This window comes from Macadamia integrifolia, chromosome 3, assembly GCF_013358625.1.
Source record: "Macadamia integrifolia cultivar HAES 741 chromosome 3, SCU_Mint_v3, whole genome shotgun sequence".
In the NCBI taxonomy this organism is placed as follows: Eukaryota; Viridiplantae; Streptophyta; class Magnoliopsida; order Proteales; family Proteaceae; genus Macadamia; species Macadamia integrifolia.
This window is the reverse complement of record NC_056559.1, coordinates 17,232,183-17,253,115: the sequence shown is the minus strand read 5'-3', so window position 1 is coordinate 17,253,115 and position 20,933 is coordinate 17,232,183. Positions and strand designations below refer to the sequence as shown.

The 20,933-nt window shown below is 38.2% G+C and overlaps 1 protein-coding gene and 1 long non-coding RNA gene across 2 annotated transcripts in view; one reads left to right on the top strand and one right to left on the bottom strand.

Moving 5' to 3' along the window:
• Nucleotides 1-3,226: 3,226 nt before the first annotated feature.
• LOC122073623 (presequence protease 2, chloroplastic/mitochondrial-like) overlaps nt 3,227-20,933 on the top strand; it is a 42,119-nt gene continuing 24,412 nt past the window's right edge. The window contains exons 1-6 of the mRNA XM_042638231.1: nt 3,227-3,560; nt 3,683-3,866; nt 5,101-5,275; nt 5,383-5,515; nt 5,642-5,712; nt 16,016-16,099. Coding sequence (XP_042494165.1) covers nt 3,284-3,560; nt 3,683-3,866; nt 5,101-5,275; nt 5,383-5,515; nt 5,642-5,712; nt 16,016-16,099 — 924 coding nt within the window. The 5' untranslated portion in view covers nt 3,227-3,283. The remainder of the gene's footprint in view (nt 3,561-3,682; nt 3,867-5,100; nt 5,276-5,382; nt 5,516-5,641; nt 5,713-16,015; nt 16,100-20,933) is intronic.
• On the bottom strand, nt 11,359-14,942 carry LOC122073624. The gene is made up of 3 exons (XR_006138838.1): nt 14,815-14,942; nt 13,654-13,785; nt 11,359-13,018 (listed from the first exon to the last, which is right to left on the bottom strand). It is a non-coding gene; the product is annotated as an uncharacterized LOC122073624 (long non-coding RNA).

Here is a 20,933-nt window from a genome sequence, read left to right as displayed (position 1 = left end):
TAAAGAATAGCCTTGAAGTTATCATGAATTGCATTAAAGGATGATAATACAAAAAAGCGTAACCTAGAAACCGCTAGTGGTAGAAACCTTCATTACACTCTTTCCACCCACACTATTAACATTAACTTGCAATTATGGAATAAATACAACACCATAAATCTAAGTTCGTTGAAAGTAAATATGACATTCTCTCGACCAATGACTAGAACAAAAACATTTGAAACACTTTCCAAACAAATATTATTTAATAATATAAAATATATTTTGCGAACTCTTTATAGAACAATTACATAACCCCCAAGTTTGACCAATCACAATCTGCACAACTCTTTCTCTCTCTCTTGAATGTTCTCCCTAAATGGGGTAGTGAAAACCTTATTGTCACCCCTATTACCAATGTGTAGTTAATTATTTTGTACATTTGTGTCGCAGCACAAATGTATAAAATACAAATATAATTGCAAGTGCCTCTTAGGTATGGAAATAAGAGACTATTAGTACAAAACATAGCTAGTGTTAATCAGTTAGGGATTTCAAATGATTCATTGTTCAACACATTAATGTGCCCCTCTTTATATTTCCAAGCCAATCATCACTTGAAAAATATAAATACAACCCTAATAGAGAGTCTAAGTCTATCTATAGTTGAGAACACGTAATGTTACACCATATATAACAATTACAACAAACATATATTTAAACTTAATCTTCTTAAATTACATTTGATGAACCCACATCAAATGTTAATATATTCAACACCAAGGAGGGTTGGGGGTGAAGGAGGTGGGGAGCCGTGGAGGTAAATGGTGAACTGAAAGGGTAATTCATTTGTGAAACTTGAAGCACCAAAGTGTCATTTTTTTAAGGGTAATTTACAGTGCCACCCTCTACAGAATGCCACTATTAGAGAGACACCCCCCATGCATAATACCAAATTATACTCAGATGCCTTGTCATTAGTCACTGTTACGGAATATACCTTATATATTGATGTCAACTAGTATATTTTTTTAAATGCTAAAATACCCTTGCAAAATGTGAAGTGCCTAATATATCCCCTCTCTCTCTCCATCTCTCTCTCTCTCTCTCTCTCTCTCTCTCTCTCTCTCTCTCTCTCTCTCTCTTCTTTTTCTTTCGTTCTCCTTCATTTGCTGTTGTTTTGGTGAACTTTAATCAAAGATTTCTTAGGTTTTATGATTGAAAATGGAGATGGATGTCTTCTTCCAAGAGATAGAGAGAGAAAGAAATTGAAGCATAGAGAGAAGTAGAAAATATACCAGAAACCTGCCACTCCAGAATACAGGGGCCCAACTTGGTTGGTGAAGACTTGAAACTCTTGGTGCCGGAGTTCAGACATAAATTAAGACCCAAAGCTGACATCGTTCCTTTGTCACTAATCGTGTTGTCACTTGCATGCAAAACTTCCAGAAGAACAGAGGCCGTAACCCACACGCATAAGCACAAGAGAAGACTTGTGAGATGCAAACAAAGCCCCAAGAGTGGTTGTACAATAGATAGATATATTTCTCCTATAAGCCATGAGTGCAAGCAAGCAAGATAAAACACAGCACACTAGTTTTATATTCTCAATTAAAAGAGAATTTCTCAATATGACACACAACCAATGTTATCCATCAAACAGCATCACTGAAGCACAATTTGACAAAGGAAGATGGAAGAAACAGGGAAAGCACAGGGTGGGGGATAATGAAAAGTTTCAAGATATACCGGTTCATCCTTTGACTTCATAGGACCGACATGGCAGTACAACTATATATTGGTATATATCCGATGCATTCTAACTAGGGCTTCTAACTATTCATTGTTTTATCTTCAACTAGAAGAAGGTACCCTCAGGGGGCTGAACCAATTTCTAGTTGTGGGGTGCCACCATTTCCTTCTTCAGCTGAGTCAGTATGCCTCCGGCATTCTCAAAGGCTATGTGGGCTTTAGTATTGCGATTTTCACCGACCTCTGCAGTGCCCTCTTCTCCGACAACCCATCCAGCTTCCTCCTTATGCTGGCCATCATTCCTGCGGTCGTTTGTTTCATGGAGGTGCTCTTCCTCCGTGAGACCCTACCCACCGTAGGGGCAATAGTAGAGAAAGAAGAAGCAGGGTACTTCAATGCCATCAATGTCATCGTCGTGGTCATACTGTCTACCTATTGGTCTATGACCTCATAGGAGAAAACAACGGGGTTGTTTCGCTTGTGTTCGCCATAGGGCTCTTCATCCTCCTGGATGCACCATTGTACGCTTTTTGGCAGAGTTGGGTCGCAGGAAAGGTGAGTGCCAACTCCATTGCTGCGGGAGATGTGGAGCATCATATTCAAGAGCCTTTGCTGGTCCAGCAAGTAGTTCCATAATTGAAATAGAAGCCGGAGATAGTGACAACAACGGCATCGCCGTCGGGAGAGGGGGTTGAATCTGAAACCCGAAAAAGGAAATCGGTGATCGGAGAGGATCACACGATTGTTGATCAAAGTCCAAAGTGACAAAACGAACTCACATCAGGCACCTTTGTTGATCAAAGTCCAAAGTTCCAAATCAACAATCTGTTCCTAAACAAACAAGGGGAATGAGAACTCATAGGCAATGACGTTGGATCTAGAATTCTCTATATTGCGGCAGGATCCCCGCCAAATTCAATGGCGATATGAGCTAGTTCCATCACCGATTCCGGCGGCCACCAAACGATGCCCTCGGTTGTAACAATGAATGAGGAAGAAGAAGAGGGAATTGTGCAAAAGCCCAATTGGACATGTGTTTTTGTCAAAAGGGTACAACAATAATTTCAACTCCTCATTTACAGTTGGCAAGGGGTCTGAGAATAATTTGATATTATGTAGGGGGTGTTTCTCTAATAGTGACATTCTCTAGGGGTGGCACTGTAAATTAATATTGGATATCTTTGCTGTAATTTCAACCAAATTTTTTTTTTTGTTTGTTTTGACTTACCCTTTATTTATTTTCCCTTATTGTTTTTTTTTTTTGAAACATTGGGTTCAATAAAAATTTCAACGTCCACATGATAGGAAATCTGAGGCTGTCTGCGGCCGAGGATGCCCCAGCGTTTCCTCAACAACAAAAATCTGAGGTTTCATTTCATTTCAATAGTCACGCCTTTTCTTAGGCCATAAAAAATAAATAACGATTTCTCCCAAAAAAAAAAGAAAAGAAAAAACTCTTAAGATTCAAACAAGGGAACCAGCGAAACTATATAAATTCTCTCACAAGTTAGCAAAGAACGTTCCGGCGCTACGCAGTATCTCTCTCGAAACAATGGAGAGAGCGGTTATTGTCCGCTCCTTATCGTGTTCTTCAGCTTCCGTCAACAGATTATTCTTCCGTTCTTATCACAGATTATCAAGGTCTTGTCCTAGTTTTCCTTTTCATCAGCATCACAAGCGTCTCGTCCCAAATGTCAGCAGACGCTCTACTCTCTGTCACCATTGGAGACGGATTTCGAGCTCTCCCTCCCCTCTCTATTTCAAACGATGTTTCTCCTCTCTCTCCCCTAAAGCTGTCACCACTTCTTCCCAGTACGCCTCTCCACCAGGTACTTGAATCACTTCAGTTCAAGGGGAAAAAGAAAATTTTGGATATTTTTGTTATTCTTTTTATTAGTCCTAAAACTTCATTTACGGATTTCTTGATTTTTGTATAAATTTCTGTTTGCAGGCATTGGTGGGAGCCAGGAAGAAGTTGCGGAGAAGCTTGGGTTCGAGAAGATTTCCGAACAAATGATTGAAGAGTGTAAATCAAAAGCTGTCCTGTACAAGCATAAGAAAACCGGAGCAGAAGTAATGTCTGTATCCAACGATGATGAGAATAAAGTTTTTGGTATTGTTTTCCGCACTCCACCGTAAGTATATGGCAGCTGTTTTTTCTCTTACTGTTAGTTTTGTCTACTTATTCCTCGTCAAGGTCATGCTTTTGTGTTGCGTGGTGTATGTTAATTGTGCCTAGATATCTGTGAAACTTTTCCTATCCAATACACTCTTCATGTTAGTTATGATACGAAATGAGATAATTTGGTCTGGCTATTTCCTGTTGGGTATGTTAATTTGAGGTTGTTATCTGCACAAATGTGCGGGGAATTTAATTTGGTTTTATTACGACATTTATCAGATTGTAGTTTCCCTTGAACTGTACAACCTTCTGAAACTCTTATTTGATTCTACCTTTGCACCTGACAGGCTTGTTGATACTGTATTCTTTCAAGTTTGAATCCTGCATTTTTTATGGTTTTTGCGAGTTTAGTGCAATTCCTTCTTGCTTAAGGTTTAATCGTTAATTTTTTCACACTTGAAATTCAGAGCACAGGATATAATAGAGCACCATTCAGTTAATTTTTTTTTTTTGTTGATTTCAAGAAGACAGCCTCATCCACCGGGTATGCCCTTTTTTAATGATGTGAACGGTAGACGATGAGAAAGAAGAAAATAGCTTGTGATTGATATTTACTCTTTAGAGATGGAAGAGATGGATTGAGAAAGGGGGCTACTTTGGTACTTTCTACAGATGTGTTTCTAAAAGAATCTTTAACATCTTAAGATGGCTTCTATATGGTTTGTTTTCTCCGATCCTTGATGACTGTTACCATCCTTCGTACATGATATTGGCTGTGTATTTCTAGCGTATATAAAATCCATAGTATCTAAGGTGCTTCTTTGAATTGGTTTTCTTAGATACAATCGGTTCTTCATTAACATGCCTTAGGCTGTCACTTACTGACCTCTAACTTTTTAGTTTCATTAATCAAGTTTCTTGTCTTTTTGTGTTAACGAATGAGAAAGTGGTTCTTATTGATAATGGAAGTATTTAGTTGATCAGAAAAAGAGTAAAGCACTGTATTGATTACACCAAAAATGTGATCACATGTACAAGAATGCTAATTTAACTTTGGGACTACCCTATATTTTTTCTTTCAAGTTAATTTAGGCATCCTCCTTCTAAACCACTGGTTGTGCACGATAATAGATTTCTTTTTCTTTGAGAAATATTATTACATTGAGGATTAGAAGTATAGATAGTGGCGAAAAGGGTTAGCATTAAAATACTTCACATTTTTCTCATGATTATCGGTTACAATGCAGGAAAGATTCAACTGGGATTCCTCACATATTGGAACACAGTGTACTGTGTGGATCAAGGAAGTATCCCTTAAAAGAACCGTTTGTTGAATTGTTAAAAGGGAGTTTACACACTTTTCTAAATGCATTCACCTATCCTGACAGAACCTGCTATCCTGTTGCTTCAACAAATACAAAGGTGAACATAAGTAAGAAAATTTTGGTTGTTTGCGACCACTAGATGTTGTCAGTTGTCTATTTTGTTATTAGTTGCTAAGAGTACATTGCTACCTTTTATTTCCCCAGGATTTCTACAATTTGGTTGATGTATACCTGGATGCAGTCTTCTTTCCCAAGTGTGTGGAGGACCTTCAGACATTTCAACAGGAGGGTTGGCATTACGAGCTTGACAATCCTTCAGAAGATATATCCTTTAAAGGTTGAACTTGTTGCTTTTATATGTGCCAAATTCCTGATTTTGATTCTGTAAAGGCTAGATTCTTCTCCTTTTGGAGGGAATTAATATTTTATTCCTTTTTTTATGATTTAAGTTGTGTTGTTTCAGGTGTTGTTTTTAATGAGATGAAAGGGGTATACTCCCAGCCTGATAATATATTAGGCCGAATGGCTCAACAGGCAAGCTTCCTTAAAATCTCTTTCTATGTTATCTGTATCTTTTACCATGGTTTAAGCATTGATTAAGGGTGTCCACCAGTACGGTATTTGGTATGTTACAGGAGCCCAAGAATAGATACCAAAACCATACTGTACCGCGAAAAAATCCTATATTTCAATACTGATATTATTACCGGATTGGTACAGTTTCAATACACTTTTTATTCGGTATAAATACAATTTCTTACTCGGTACGGTTTCTATGTAGTCGGAAGTTCGGTATTTGGTACAGATTGGTACATACCGAATGGGTTTGTCTTAAAAACTGATACCATACCGAATCGAGAAAGATACCGTTTTGTCATACCAAACCTGCCGAATCTCCTTCGGTATGGTAATTTGGTATGGTTTCAGCATCGTACCAAATTGACCCCCGCAACATTGATGAGTTCTTCTTTGCTTGGGCTGAACTAGTAAAACCTGTATTGTTATGCTATGTGAAATTATTGATGTGTCCAACATTTCTCTATTCAAGTTTGACTGAAATGATTTTAGAGGCTTGGAAAGTTTTAAGTTTCACTTTCTTTTTTTTGTTTTTTTTTGGCTGTGGAGAAAGAAACAAATGAATTCTTGGCAATAATTTTTTTTACTGTACTTATCGGGCCTCCAGCTATAGGATCCAAGCTGTGAGGGAAGAGAGTGTGAGAGGACACATGATATAACAACAATGTGTCCATCAGTACCCCAAAGCTTTAATATATTAGTAAGTGTTTATAGTAGCACACAAATTTTTGCCATTTGAAATTGATATGATGATTCGATCAAATTGATAACTAGGTATTGGTGTGAACTTGCCACATATCAAATTTAGACTCAGTTTCAATCATATACTTTCCCATGTTCATGCTTCATCTCTCTAATTTTCAAGTACTGTTTCAGTTTCTGTTCATTATTAGGTCTGAGCCTAAGTTTGGGTGATTTGTTTGGAGCTTTATTATTGTGTTAGTGGGGTTGATTACATCTGTAATCCGCTTGACATTATTAGTACCTCAAATCTGACTTCTGAGTCCATTGCACAAGTGATCGACATGCTGAAACAGGTGACTGACCGTATGAACATGGTGGAACAACACATTGATTCCATATCTCCACAAAGTGATGGACAGCCAGTCCAGTCCATAGGCAACAACACCTGTTTACCATAAACCTACCAGCTTTTGAAAACACTCCTCTGCAACCCACTTTTGAGGAGCATATGCGATCAAACTTTGATCATGGGACACCGCAGCAATGCCGAAATGGCACTCATAAAGTAAAATTGGAGTTTGGAGTACAATGTCAAACACGACCCCCATGTATTCTATGATTGGTTGCCTTTCTAACTGCCTCCCCACCCAATCCTTCCTCATTCACTGGCACATCCTACCAACCCCTCCTGCTGTCTCTGCCCTCAGGGTGTGGAGGATATTCCTCATCTCTTCTTCTCCTGCCCTCTCTCTTCCTCTGTCTGGAAGCTTGTCCTCTCCAAGTGCTAGTCAGGCAGGAGACCTATCCTTCCCTTCTTCAGGGAGTGGAATTGGATTGACACGACCTTCTTGGGCTCTTCTATCTATGATACTATTGGCAAATTGACTTTCTCTGCAACCATTAATCACCTCTGGATGGAGCGTAACATCTGTAGATGGACCCTCAAATCTCGCTCCCAGAAGGAGATTTGGAAAGCTATCTACTTTGACGTTTCACATCATCTCCTCCTGGAACCTGAGGGTGGAAATCATCTCTCCTTCTATAGCCACCACAACACCCCCTTCCTAGCTGAAGCCTTCTCACTCCTCCCTGCCCCTCCCCACCTTCCTCCCCTCTTCTAGGGCTGGTTTTGTTGTCTTCAGTTTTGTTTGTTGGTTGTATTAAGCTTTAGCTCCTTCTTGTTTCCTGTTGTTTGCTTTGAGTTGGCTTTTCCTTGTTGGCTTAAGCCTTCTTCTCCCCCCCTCTCCTTTGTATATTCTTCTTTTTTGCTTGGTATTGAATTATTTATTCATAAAAAAAAAAAAAAAAAAAAAAAAAAAAAAAAAAAAAGTTACACACTCCAAGCTTGTGGGAGCAACGCGAGATTGGTGGTGCAACTATGAGGTGAAATTGGAACGTCGAGGAAGGGAACCTACTATGTGGGAGATGCATGAAGAACTAAAAAAAATTATCTTCCTCAAACCTTTTAACAACGTCTACATGAGCACAAGTGCACAACAGTCTCAATCAAGGCTTACTTCCAGTGGAAGAATACATGGACCGGTTTAACACTTTTGTTTCTCGTGTCGGCTTGGAGGAAGAGGATGATCAGCTCTCACGTTTTAGGTTGGGGCTGAAACCTGAAATACGTGATTAAGATACGGGTTACAATTATTCGTGACTTGCAAGACTATTTTGAGAAAGCCCTCCGAGTAGAAGACTTAGTTAAGACTATTGTTTGGAGGTTTAATCCTCGATCTGGAGATGGAAGGCCAAGCTTTCCAGCCACCAAACTTGTTGGTTCTAACTTCTACCGGTCAAGCAACACCTCCAACCTTTAGACATTGGCAAGGCCCCTATGACCAGTAGAGGAGAGACAAAATGCTACAATTGCAATGGCTATGCCACTTTGCCAAATTCTGTCCGTAATGTCACAAAGGTAACTCCATCATAGCTGTTGTAGAGGCCAATGAGGAGGCTTAGTTTTGCGACCCTCAAGATGACGGAACCTCTGACAATGCAACCATTGAAGAAGAGACTTATAAAGAAGATGAGGAGGCCGAGGATATGTACGAAACACGTGTGGAAAATTGTGTTCTGCTTGCCGAGTCCAAGGAAGGAGATAGGCGTCGGCATTGAATCTGATGTAGATCAAGCTTGCACAAGGTGCTGGCCCCATGGAACCAAGTCCAATGTTGGACCAGCCAGCCCCCACCTTGGTCCCATCTAACCAGCCCAAAAGGAAAGCTGGACATACTTTTCACGAGTTACTGTTCTTGTGAACAGTAACTCCTGCCTATGTTTGCCTAGGATTTAGTTTATATTTTGATTGTTTAAATTAGTTTCCTATTTTGTAACTTGGGCTAGATTCTTTTTTGAGTTCTGTTGTTAGTTTTCTAACTTATTCTTACTTGGTTAGCAAGTTAAGAGTTAAGTTAGGAAGTTTATTTCCAGCATTAATTTCCTAAGTTAGTTTCCTTTTCTGTTTTTGCTTTATGTCCAAGTTATGTTAGCCTACAAGGGGGCGCCCATCGATTGTAATCAGTTAGACACGTTTTATTAATGAATTGAGTTTTCACTCATGGCTGAGATGGCTGTTACCTTGAGGGGTGAGATGCCCATTCATTAAATTCTTCTCCCTCTTCTCAACCCTCCTTCAATTCTGTTTTCTTTTTTTTGTTATCTTCTTTGTTTCAATTAGAGAGTGTTAGTGAGCTGCAAGACTATTTGAAGATCTGAAGCCCACTTATGGATCATATATCATAATCAGTTTAAGAGGACAGAATCAATTGGAGCTGTCAAGGTTTTGAGGCCTGGTTGATTTCTTCAATATCTTCCAACCCAGCCAGCCATTAGCTAAACCCTTTTAGGGTTTTGTTGAGGCCCCCAAGGGCTACCTTTGACCCTGCTTTGCCCCAACATCCTTAAGCACCTCTTTCAACAACTTTTAAATGTATTTTGCATCATTCTTCTCACTAGATGCATCAACTGACTTGAGGAAGGCAGTCCTTCCATCACAATTTACCATCAAATTGTAAATGGACCATTTAGTGGGTCCAGTCCTTCCATCACACATCACAGTCACTCGATAGTACTCCCACATAGGCTTCAGCTCCTCAATATAATCCACTAACTTTTGCTTCTGCTTGGGTAAATAATCATTGTACATCTCATATGCATTGGGCCCCTTCACACCTGGCCTAGCTCTACCAATCTCATACAACATGTTTTGGTAATATGATCCTGTGGTGATATTGGTTGGGATGCTATAGTAGAAAGCCCACTTGGAGAAATCCATTCCCATTGCCTCCTTCACATTGGTCCACACATGTTCAAGGTCTAATTATCTTGAATCTTGCTTCCGTAATAGTGCAGGATCAGCCCAAAGGACCTCAACATTACGGTGATGAGCTGGTGGTGGGGGTGGGGCTTGGTTCCTCACACTCTAGGACCTCCTCAATGGAATCTCTGGTTCTCTATGTCTCAATCTCCTCCTCCTCCTCCTCTGTGGCTTAGGGTCTTCTTCAGCCGGTCAAATGAACCAGCTCCCCTAGCCATTTGGACATGTCTTTCCTCATCAGTGCTAAGCTGGGCTCTTCTTACTTTCTACATCGTCCACGTCAGGCTTATCACTGTTATAATCTTACGCCCCCAACTTTGGCAACTTCTCTAGACAAACTTCATGAAATTCTTCCCTAACTGCCCTCTTCTCCTGCCCTCCTCTTAGATGTTCTATCATATTCCTCTTTATCTCATTAGAAACATTAGGACAGCCCAAACATCTCTATTCCCACTAGCAAGATGCCACTTTAGTCTAGTGGCCCCACCTCCCCCAATTTTCTTGTGGCAATGATTACAATCTGATTTCCTCTTGTCAGTTGTAAGAGGTCTCTCATAAAGCCATGCAATGTCCCCATATCTTGGCTGATTTCCTATGTTTCCCACTTCCCATAGTCGAAATAGGGGAGACAAAAGTTGATTATGTGAAAAGGGCTTGTTTCCCATGAAATAAGCCCTTTTATAAGGGGGGTTAGACCAAACGGGTCGAGCTCATCGAATTGGTCGAAGTTTTTCAAAATTTCCCGAAATGTGTCGAAATGGCTTGAAACTACGTCCTTTTTTATGCACCCTGAAATTTCGTATCGGGCTCCAGCGAAATGATCTTTTGACCATTTCGAACTATGCATAGATGTATGGAAACGGTGTGTTGGTAGTAGGCATGGTTTAAAGTATCTCCGATACCGATACAATACCCTCCGAAACGATACACACCGATACGATACATGGAATATTTCAAATCTTTTCGTATCGATATATATATATATATATATATATCCTACAATACATATCGATATGCATCAATACACCATTAATACACATTGATACGATACGATATGCACCGATATGACTCTATGAAAAATATAAAATCGAGGTGAAATGTATGTTTCGGTATGTATTAGTATGTATCGGTGCGTATCGGTGAGTATCGGTACGTATCGATATGTATCGATTGGTACGTATAGGTATGTACTGATGCAGTGTGCTATGGTCATATAATGGCCAAGGTAGGTAATTTTTCAGAAAAAAAGGATTTTTGAGGGGTTTTTGTTTCAAAGTTGTTGTTAGCCATATTTCTCTCTAACTAAAGTGGAAATCAAGGTTGGGAACAAGGATTTTACATTTATGGGACAACTACAAACCTTGAATTCTTAGTGCGATACCCTCAATTTAGTGTTTATGCATAATACATATCATCAATAGCTTTTTTTAACAAATTCTTTATGCAAAAGTGTTTAAAAAAATGTTTCTTATCCATTTATGTGTGTATCTTTAGCGTATCTTAGTGTATCTCCGATACGATACGATACGATACCCTCTGATACGTATCTTAGTTTTGACTGACCGAACCGATACCGATACTTTAATCCTTGAGTAGGCATTAAAAATCAATGCTTCCTTGACTTTAATGGCAAATCCATGGACATTACTCCAGGCTTGCTTTATAGTTCTCTGTAGTAGTATCTGGGCCCTATGTATCAGAGGATCTTGCTGAAGTACTTTAATGGGATCATATCTGGTACTGGTGGTGGGGGTGCCCTCACACTCTGTGATCTCTTAAGAGGCAAATCCCTTTGCCTTTGCTTCTTCCTCCTCCTCTGTTGGCCTTGCCTCTGGTGCAGCTGGTCTAGAGCTAGGGACACCAACTCCTTTCCCTTGCGGCCCTAACTCTCTCCATCTAATGTGAGACTCGGCTGTCTGCCCTAGCCTGCTAAAACTGTCTCCACTTTGCTTCTATCTTGAAATCCTCAGGCTTGTAATCCCTATCGAATCATCAAAGGCAGCCCTTGCTGTTGGTGGGTGTTTCTCTCTCTCACTGCCTCATCATACTCATCTATTGCCTATTGCATTTTCACATTCTTCAGTCCTTCCGTTGTCTATGTGTTACCTTGGTGTCCAAGCTGTTTTTTTGAGGTCTAAGAAAATCTGGCGTTGGTTTAATTTTTTATTCCATTTATTACGTTTCTATTGGTATCGAATCAGGTTTGGCACTGATTTATGCCAAACTGAATTTAAGTAGTTTATAAATGCGAGACTCCACCCAAATAAATCTAATAAAAATAATTAAAATTTCAAATTCTAAAAGGATAAAAAGTCAACTCCCTTGTTCAAGAACAAAAACCGATTTTTCAGTTTTAGGGGCAATTTCTAACTTTCAATTGCTAAGGTTTTTGTCAAATCTAAAAATTTCATAAATGTTATTGTGATAGAACATCACTAAGACCAAAAGAGCGACAAAACAACCTTTTGTTTTGATGTCTAAAAATTAATTTCCATTTAAGACAATTTTAAACAACATTCATGCGCACCAAATAAGGTTTGACCAATACATAATTCCTTCAATGTAAATCAGATTTAAGCAATCTTGGATTTGGAGAGCTGGATTTTTGCTCTATCTAATACAAAAAGTCTCATGTAAAAATAAAATCATTTGACCAGTCAAATTTATTAGAGAACAAGAATATTTCCCTAAATTGAGCAATTTAATTGCTTATAGATATGATCAAGTTTTTCAAGAACAATATGAACCAAATGGATATTAGGTACACTAGGACAGTGATAGTTTCCAAGAATAGTATAAGCCAAATGTATGTTTTGATTATTTCAAACTTTCAATAGCTTGCTTCTTTAGTAATTCTTCTAGTTCTATTGATTTTTGATGACTTGATGTGGCTTTAAATAATGTTAAAAAATAAAAGGGATATAAAAAATCTAGGTGTTGGCGCCTTGTTGCTAAGCGCTTAGTCACCCCTCCACTAGCTTGGATCTCCTTGTCGCCTTGACAACTATAGTTCTTCCTCCCTGTCAAGTGTTTAGCCATGGCCTACTGCACCTCATAAGGAACTTGGGTGCATTTGGCCACATCCCTGTACCCACTAGCCAAATGCCACTTCAGTTTAGTGGCTCCTCTAGAATTTAGCACCTTCTTACAATACATACACCGTGACTTTTCCTTATTGTTTCCTATAGGATCTCCATGTCTGCATGCTATATCTCCAGCTCCACCCTCAGTCCTTGTGTAGCAATATTCTTACTTTTCACACTATAACATAAAAAAATGCAAGCATTATTAGCTATTCTACATTATGTCAAACTTAAAAAAAAATCATATCGCTATTTTTTATTTTCCACCTCTCATTTATTTATTTTTGAGTAAAAAATATTTTTTATAATTTATTTAGAAATAATAATATGATAATTTATCAAAAATAATAATGGAATAAGACATGAATTATCATTTTCAGTTTGAAATACAGCTACAAATTCACCAATTTTAAAGAATTTTCAACCTAAAACAGAATATCTTAACATTTTTTTCTGAATATTCTCTAATATTTTAAATAACTAGAAAATTCCAGAAATTAAAATTACAAATTTTCGGATAGAAAAAAAAAAACGATTCTGTGAGGTCGTAGATCGGCCAACAGTGTCCAACATATATATATATATATATATAAATGATCTCCAAACACCAAGTATATTTTTTGTGCAAGAAAATCAATTTTTTATCCATAAAATTTTAAAAATAATTTGAAAATAGAAAATAAAATCCGTCTGCGTGAAGTCATAGATCGAGCTACAATGTTTAACACGTAAAAAGTTGGATGCCAACAACTAAATATTGATCCTTTTTTTTTTTTTTTGGGCAAAAAGTAGTTTTGGGGAAAAGTGAGTTACCTCCAACTTTGGGTCTTGCACAATTCTTGTTGTTAGGCAGCAAATTGTCACTTCCATTGTGTTCCTCTACTGCCCAAGCACTACTTCCAAGTTTGTATCGGAGAGATTTGGCCAACAGAGCAAGAAGGTATTCTGTCCAAACCAGATGAAATAGATGAAATAGGTCTAAATTTTGACCCATTTTCTTCGAAACTTAGTATTTATAGTTTAAGACTTTGTAGCGTTTTGGTTGGTGCAACAACAACTCAGCCTTATTCCAACTAAATGGGATTTACTACATGGATCTGATCAATGATGACAAAAGAAAAATGAAAAGTAAAAGGGGTTGGGTACATGGATTCTTGCCTTCTAAAAAGGTCTATCCGAGGTCATACTTGGGACCAGACCTAAACTATGCATGTCATTCCTCACTACTCCTATAGTCATTTTATGCCTTCCTCTAGCTCGAAAAATAGTATAAAAAATTTTGCGAAACTGAAAATTTGACCCTTGTATAATTAATATATTGCATGTGGTTTCGTTTTGGTACTTGTTGAACCCGAAAAAGAAACTGAGGTTTCGCTGAAATCCCGTGAAACCTTGTACCATGTTTTGGACTGGTTTTGAAAATTATTAGAAGGTTAGACCAGACTCCGTTAAATGGGTTATTATAGATTGGCTGTCAAAGTTTATTAGTTTTAGGTCTTGATTTAGGCTTTAGTAATGTAAAACTAGGATTGAGAAAGCAACCTAATCCCAATGCTGCGGGATACTCTTAGAGAACACACCAAAATCAAGGCACCAATGGTATAGATCAGATCAGAATACAAGAAGGAAACAGATCTGCAAAAATCAAGCTATCCATCTCTATAGATGGGCTTTCACATATCAGATCAGTAAACTGACATAGAGGGCTTAACAGGCAACAAAACTAAATCAGCATCGCCAGAGAACCCAGAATAGGACTGAAATAGATCCAAACCAACTTAGTTGATTATGGAGATTTTGGACTACTCACAAACTACAGGTCAGTATGACCTGCAAATTGGGCCAAGAGGAGTACTATATGGGACGGAGGTTCGGTTCAATTTTCAGCCAAGCGTGATGGCTGGAAGTGTCTCAGGCAGCAAGGAACCAATGAGAAAACTAGTGCAATTCTGGCTAAATGGAGAATCTGTGTACCTGGTGCGATTGAGGTGAAGTAATGGATCTTGAATAGCTTGGATAAGAAGATAATAAATAGATGAGGACCTCTCGAGCTTCCCATCACAGAGTCAACTGGATGAAACACCAATTTCATCAGCCTCGATCAAACACAAGACAAATCTCCATGGAGAAGGCAGCAGCAGCTACAACAATTGTTTTCTTCAAATCATTGGCTTCTATGGAGCCTTGCATTATATTTATAGTGATGATGGGGAAGGGAATATAGCCTAGCAATTGGAAGGTTCCAAAATAGGAAACCCCACAATTGATTGCTTATTGCATAAGTTTCTAAAAACTGAAAATAGAAACAGTGGAAAAGGAAACTTACAACTAATAACTTAACTTCTAAGAAATAACAAAGCCTAACAACTTAAATTGAAGCTAACTACAAATAAAACTAATGTAACAGGAAAAAATCTAGTTAATCACGTATGCAACCTTAAAGCCCCTAGTTTAGGCCCATAAAAGTGGTTTACTGCACTCAAAACACACGGGATCAAAGGCCTAATATGTATGGAACCCAACCTTAGACTTGTTTCTTATAAAACAAGCCTATTTCGGTGATGAATCTGCATCAACAATAAGAAACCCCACAATTGATTGCTTATTACATAAGTTTCTAAAACTGAAAATAGAAACAATGGAAAAGGAAATTAACAACTAATAACTTAACTCTAAAGAAATAACAAAGACTAATTACTCAAATTGAAACTAACGAAAAGGAAACTGATGTACAAGGAAACAATCTAGTTAATCCCGTATGAAACCTTAAAGCCCCAAGTTTAGGCCAATAAAAGTGGCCTATTACACTCAAAACACACTGGATCAAAGGCTTAATATGCATGGAACCTAATCCAAGACTTATTCATAATAAAACAAGCATATTTTGGTGATGAATCTGCATCACTTAACAGTCATTTTACTCTGTATATTCTTAATACTACGAAGGATGAGTAGTTCATGATTGATTCGATTTAAGACATTGTTGATAGTAGTTCAGAATCTGTTACTCAGTCTGGGCATCTGAGTTATATAATTTTGTTAATCTTATTCCCTGCAGCACATATAAAAAAATTTCATGAAAATGTACGTCTCAAAGAATTTTCCAGAACTAGGATGTTCAACGCTTATTGTTAAAGTTAGATGCATTCTTACTTCCATTTAATTCACTATGCAGGCTATGTTTCCTGACAATACTTATGGCGTAGATAGTGGAGGTGATCCTAAAGTTATTCCTAAGCTTACATTTGAGGAGTTCAAGGTTTGTTACATCTCCTTTGATTAACTAATTTACACATCTGATTATGCCATTGTATAATTGTTCATGCTGTGACAGTTTCTGAACTATTTTATATTTATGATATTTAAAATTTACTTAATTTATCAGCCTATCTTTGTGCATCGTCATGCTTAATAAGCTGAAGTTAAATGTCTTGATAATTTTTGCTGCTGAAATGGAAATTATTTGAACAATGTTATCGAATGTTCTTCCTTCTTTGTGTATAGCCACTTTGTTAGAGAAGTGAATAGAACAGAAGGAGCAGACTCATAGTGCTATATTATAAAAATCTATACAATAGGATATGTTGAGCATATATATGTAGAGACACAAAATGGATACTCGAAAATGTGAATTAAATCTGGATTTATGTCCGGTTCGTTTGGATATTATCCGGATTATTGGATTCAAATTTGGATAGCTTTTGGTAGCTGGATGGTAATTGCATGTAGATTCAGATATTGATATATCTTTGATTATACCTTATTAATTTTTATAATTATTTAATAGGCATTACACATTCTATTTTATTTATATTTTTGTAAATTAGAAATAGTTACATATATTTATTTTTGGGATAATTTGTTTTTAACCAACCCGGTTACAACAGATTTTGTTACCTCTTTTTTCTATCCCTCGTCCGAATTATCTCCCTCTTTGGAGCAATTTGAAACTGGGGACGTGTGAGTAATTTCACTTTTAAGCTTGGTCCCGACTTGTCTTAGCTTGGAAAAACGGCTCAGCTTTAGCAAAAGCCATAATAAATATGTGTTGAAAAATCTCTGGTCACTCCGTAAATAGAGAGAGAACAATGAGTAAGATGAGGTTGAGCCTCGGACGTCGCTAGGAAGTTCCATTGAGAAAATCTCTTCAAAGCATTATTGGAACTTCTAACGATGACTTATTGTTGCACGAAAGATCTAGTGTTGAGAGAGATGAGACTCAACGTTCAATTGGACCAAACATAAATTGTTGCTGCAGAATAAAAGGCGACTAACACCCAAGCTTAGAAAATAACATCGTATGGGAAGAAGGGATTTGGGAGAGAAAGAGTGACTTGGAGTGAAGGTAGCAGAGGAGAATGGCATTGCCGTGAAATTTTTGACTTGGAGGGACCAACCCATGGAAGCTCGCGGCTAGAGACACCTTAAAGAGGAGGGGACAGGAGGAGATTGAGTCAGGGCTGGAGAGTCTTGTATTTGATTCCCAACCTATCAACATAGCGGTTTGAGGTGAGTGGCGGAGCATGGGTTGAAGGTTGGTAAACACCATTGGTAATGCCGGCGGTAGTTGACTAACACCTCACACTATGGATCCTCTTACTCTTTTTTTTTTTGATAGAAGGATCCTCTTACTCCTTGGCGCAATATCATCTGGTTTAAAGGCCACATCCCTCGCCACAATTTTATTGGCTAGCGAGCTCTTTCTAGCTGCCTCCCTACACAGAGCTTTCTCATCCATTGGCACATTCAGGTTCCCCAGTCTTGCTATTTCTGCTCGAAGGGCATTGAAGATGCTAACCATCTTTTTTTCTTGTCCTTTTTCCTCCTCTGTCTAGAAAAAAAGTCCTTAGTTCCTGCTGGTCTACTTCTAGAAGGGTCCTAAGAAGAGAATGGATCTGGGTTGAAATGACCTTTGGAGGTCCCACCATTTGTGATACTGTTGGAAAGCTTGCTTTCTGTGCTACGTTTAAGCATATATGAATGGAGCGTAATCTCCGTAGATGGACTCCAACTCTAGATCCTTTGATAGGATTTGGAAAGCCATTTACTTAGATGTTAGTTCCAAACTTGATTACCTCCGTCATTGCATGGTCTATGACATCCCAAGGAACATGCTCACTGTTGTGTCCTGGGGCCTCCCATCTACTATTAGACCCTTCCCCCTTTGATGTATCATTTTGTTCTATTGAGTATGTCCTTCGCCCCTTTTTGGTCTCTCCTTTTGTGGGCTAGTGCCTTTCTTGATTTGTCCTCCCCCCCCCCTCCCCCAATGCTCTCCCTTGTATATTCTTCTCCTGCTTGGTAATGAATTTATTTATTTATCCAAACAAAACACCTCACAGCCTGTGATGGTGGCTAGATGGTTCTCTTTACATCCAGAGATCATTAGAGCTGTTGGAATCCATGCTGGCTTTGAGGAGGGATCAGCTGATTTTAGGAAGAATTATTGTCCTTATAAATTTACGTTCTTAGCCCTTCTGATTAAGTGACCGTCATTTTATAGGGGCAAACAAAGTCTGGTTACGAACTCTGTTTGCAACCTTCTTGGTTAAAAACAAACGCACCCTTTATTTTTATTAAATTGATATTAAAAATTTAATTGAATATTATCGGATTTGAATTCAAATATCTGAGTCCTTGGCGGATAGGAATTTGGATACTCAAATGAAATATTTGTTGGATATTAAATCAGATTTGGATAGCAGATATGCTAATCGGACACGAAGTCGGATAGTGGTTTATAACTTTATCCGCCTTGAATTCGCTCCATTTTACATCCTTTTATATAACTCTCTATTGAATAATGTAATTAGAACTATTACTCATGAGATGATTAGGACTACAACTTTTATTATAAATAAAGGAGCGACTGTGCCTATTAAGGGACAAGTCCATATTTCCTTAATTCTATATGGTATCAGAGTAGGACTAATCACCAGACCTGAAATCCAAACCCCACCCCCTTCTATTCTTCTTCCTGCAACAAAACCAATCTTCCTGCAACAAAACCAATCTGCGACCCATCTCCTCTCTGAAACTCATCGCCTTCCCTGCCATCCCATCGATCCTTACCTGCGTCGAAACCCTCTGCAAACTCCGGAAACCTCTGAAAACTTTGCAAAATCCAGCAACCAGAACCAAATCATCTGCCACCAGTACCCATCGCCTGAACCTTACTGAACCCTCGCTGCCTTCCATAACTCTGGCAACCTCTCGCGATGAGAACTCATCCCAACCCTTCCTCGCTTGACCAGAACCCATCGCCTCAACCACCTACGAGCAGAACCATTGCCTGCAACCACATGACCTAACTTCTCCAACTAAAACTCACCGACACGACCTAACCCAACCCCACTCCTAAACCAACTCTAACCCAAACCAACTAAACCCAAACCGACCTAACCTTACCAAATCGACCTGACCTCGATCCAAACCAACCTAACCTAAACCCTAAACCATTCCTAAACCAACTAAAACTCAACTAAACTAACTTAACCCAATCCTAACCCAATTTTGACACATGCACTAGGTTATTCCCTCCAAAAAAAAAAAAAAAAACTGTAAGAGGGGGCAATTTTGCCTCTCCTCGGCTCTCTCCCTTAATGGTGAGTGTTCTCCCATTGGGGTGCCTTTGTCTTGGCATTGCTTATACTTGATTAGCTTTGGATTGGTCATCCTCTCTTGTGATTGCTTGTTAAACCTGCACTCATGGCGTCTGAAGATTTTGGGATATTAGTTACTTAGGAAGTAGGGGGTTGTTCCTCTAGTCATGATTACCCTATCTTCCCTACTAGCACCATCAAGTTGGATGCATAGTTATTAAGGCGACAGAGGCATTTGAGGGTCTTTCAGAGCGCCTTAGCGATAAACGTCGCCTTATTGACCAAAGCGTTCCTGTGTAATTTTTTTATAAAGCCAATCTATTTGGCTCAAATCCTAGTTGAATCCTATTACTCATATGCTAAATAAATATTAAAGGCTCATACTTCATACCAATGCAAGATATTCATTAAGAAAACAAATCAATAAAGTGAATAAACTAAGTTCATCTTTATCAATCATCAATCGTCAATATTCAATCATCAATCATCAATCATCAATCATCAATCATCAATCATCAATCATCAATCATCCATCATCAATCATCATAACATATTAACATATAATATAAATACATAATTATGAAACAAAATTATAAATATAAAGAAAAGAAGACATAAAATATACAAGTATTTATTATACTTACCTCTATGATGCTAGAATGAGTGCCTAAGCCCTAAGGTCATCCACTATATTTCTACTCCTATCAAAGAAGTAATAAAGAACTTAGAATTAAAAAATATCTAAAGTAAAATCGAGATGCCAAATTAAATGGATGAGAAGTGACTAAGCTGGGGATTTTGAATCATTCTAAAGATCTTCAATAAAGAAAAAACATACAATAAAATAAAATGCAAAAAATTTAGTAAACAATGAAAGTCAAATACTTAAAAGTTCAAGGACTCAATACTTTAAAGTTCAAAGACTCAAAATACTTCAAAGTTCAAAGACTCAAAGACTCAAAGACTCAAAGACTCAAAGTTCAATCCAAATCAGTAATTAAATTAAAATCTTCTTCTGCATTCTGTTGCTGGCTTGCATCATTTGGAGCTATGCCATAATCATCCCCAATGCTTTCATCATCACGAACATCCTCTTCACTCATCTCATCCACTTCTTCATATGAAGAATCCTCAAGCTCAACCCTCCTACCACACCGGATAGCAAAGATTGGTTCCACTGGTAGATGCTGGAGCCCTCCTTGGTCTATTGTAGCCTTGATATGATGAAAATGCCCCAAGTGCTCTATCGACATCTCTCCAAGTGAGATCACTCTCAGGATGAACCAATTCATCCTCTGATTCACCAATCATCCACTCATTATTCCAATTAAGCTCATCAAGCAACAATGGATTGTAGTTTCTGTTTTGTTCTTTTCTTTCTTGGAACCTTGCTTGAAGTCGGCGATTATATTGAATGTGACAAGATCATTTAACCGTTGATGCTTTAACCTATTCCTCTTCTTGGTGTGAATCTGAAAACATTAATAATAT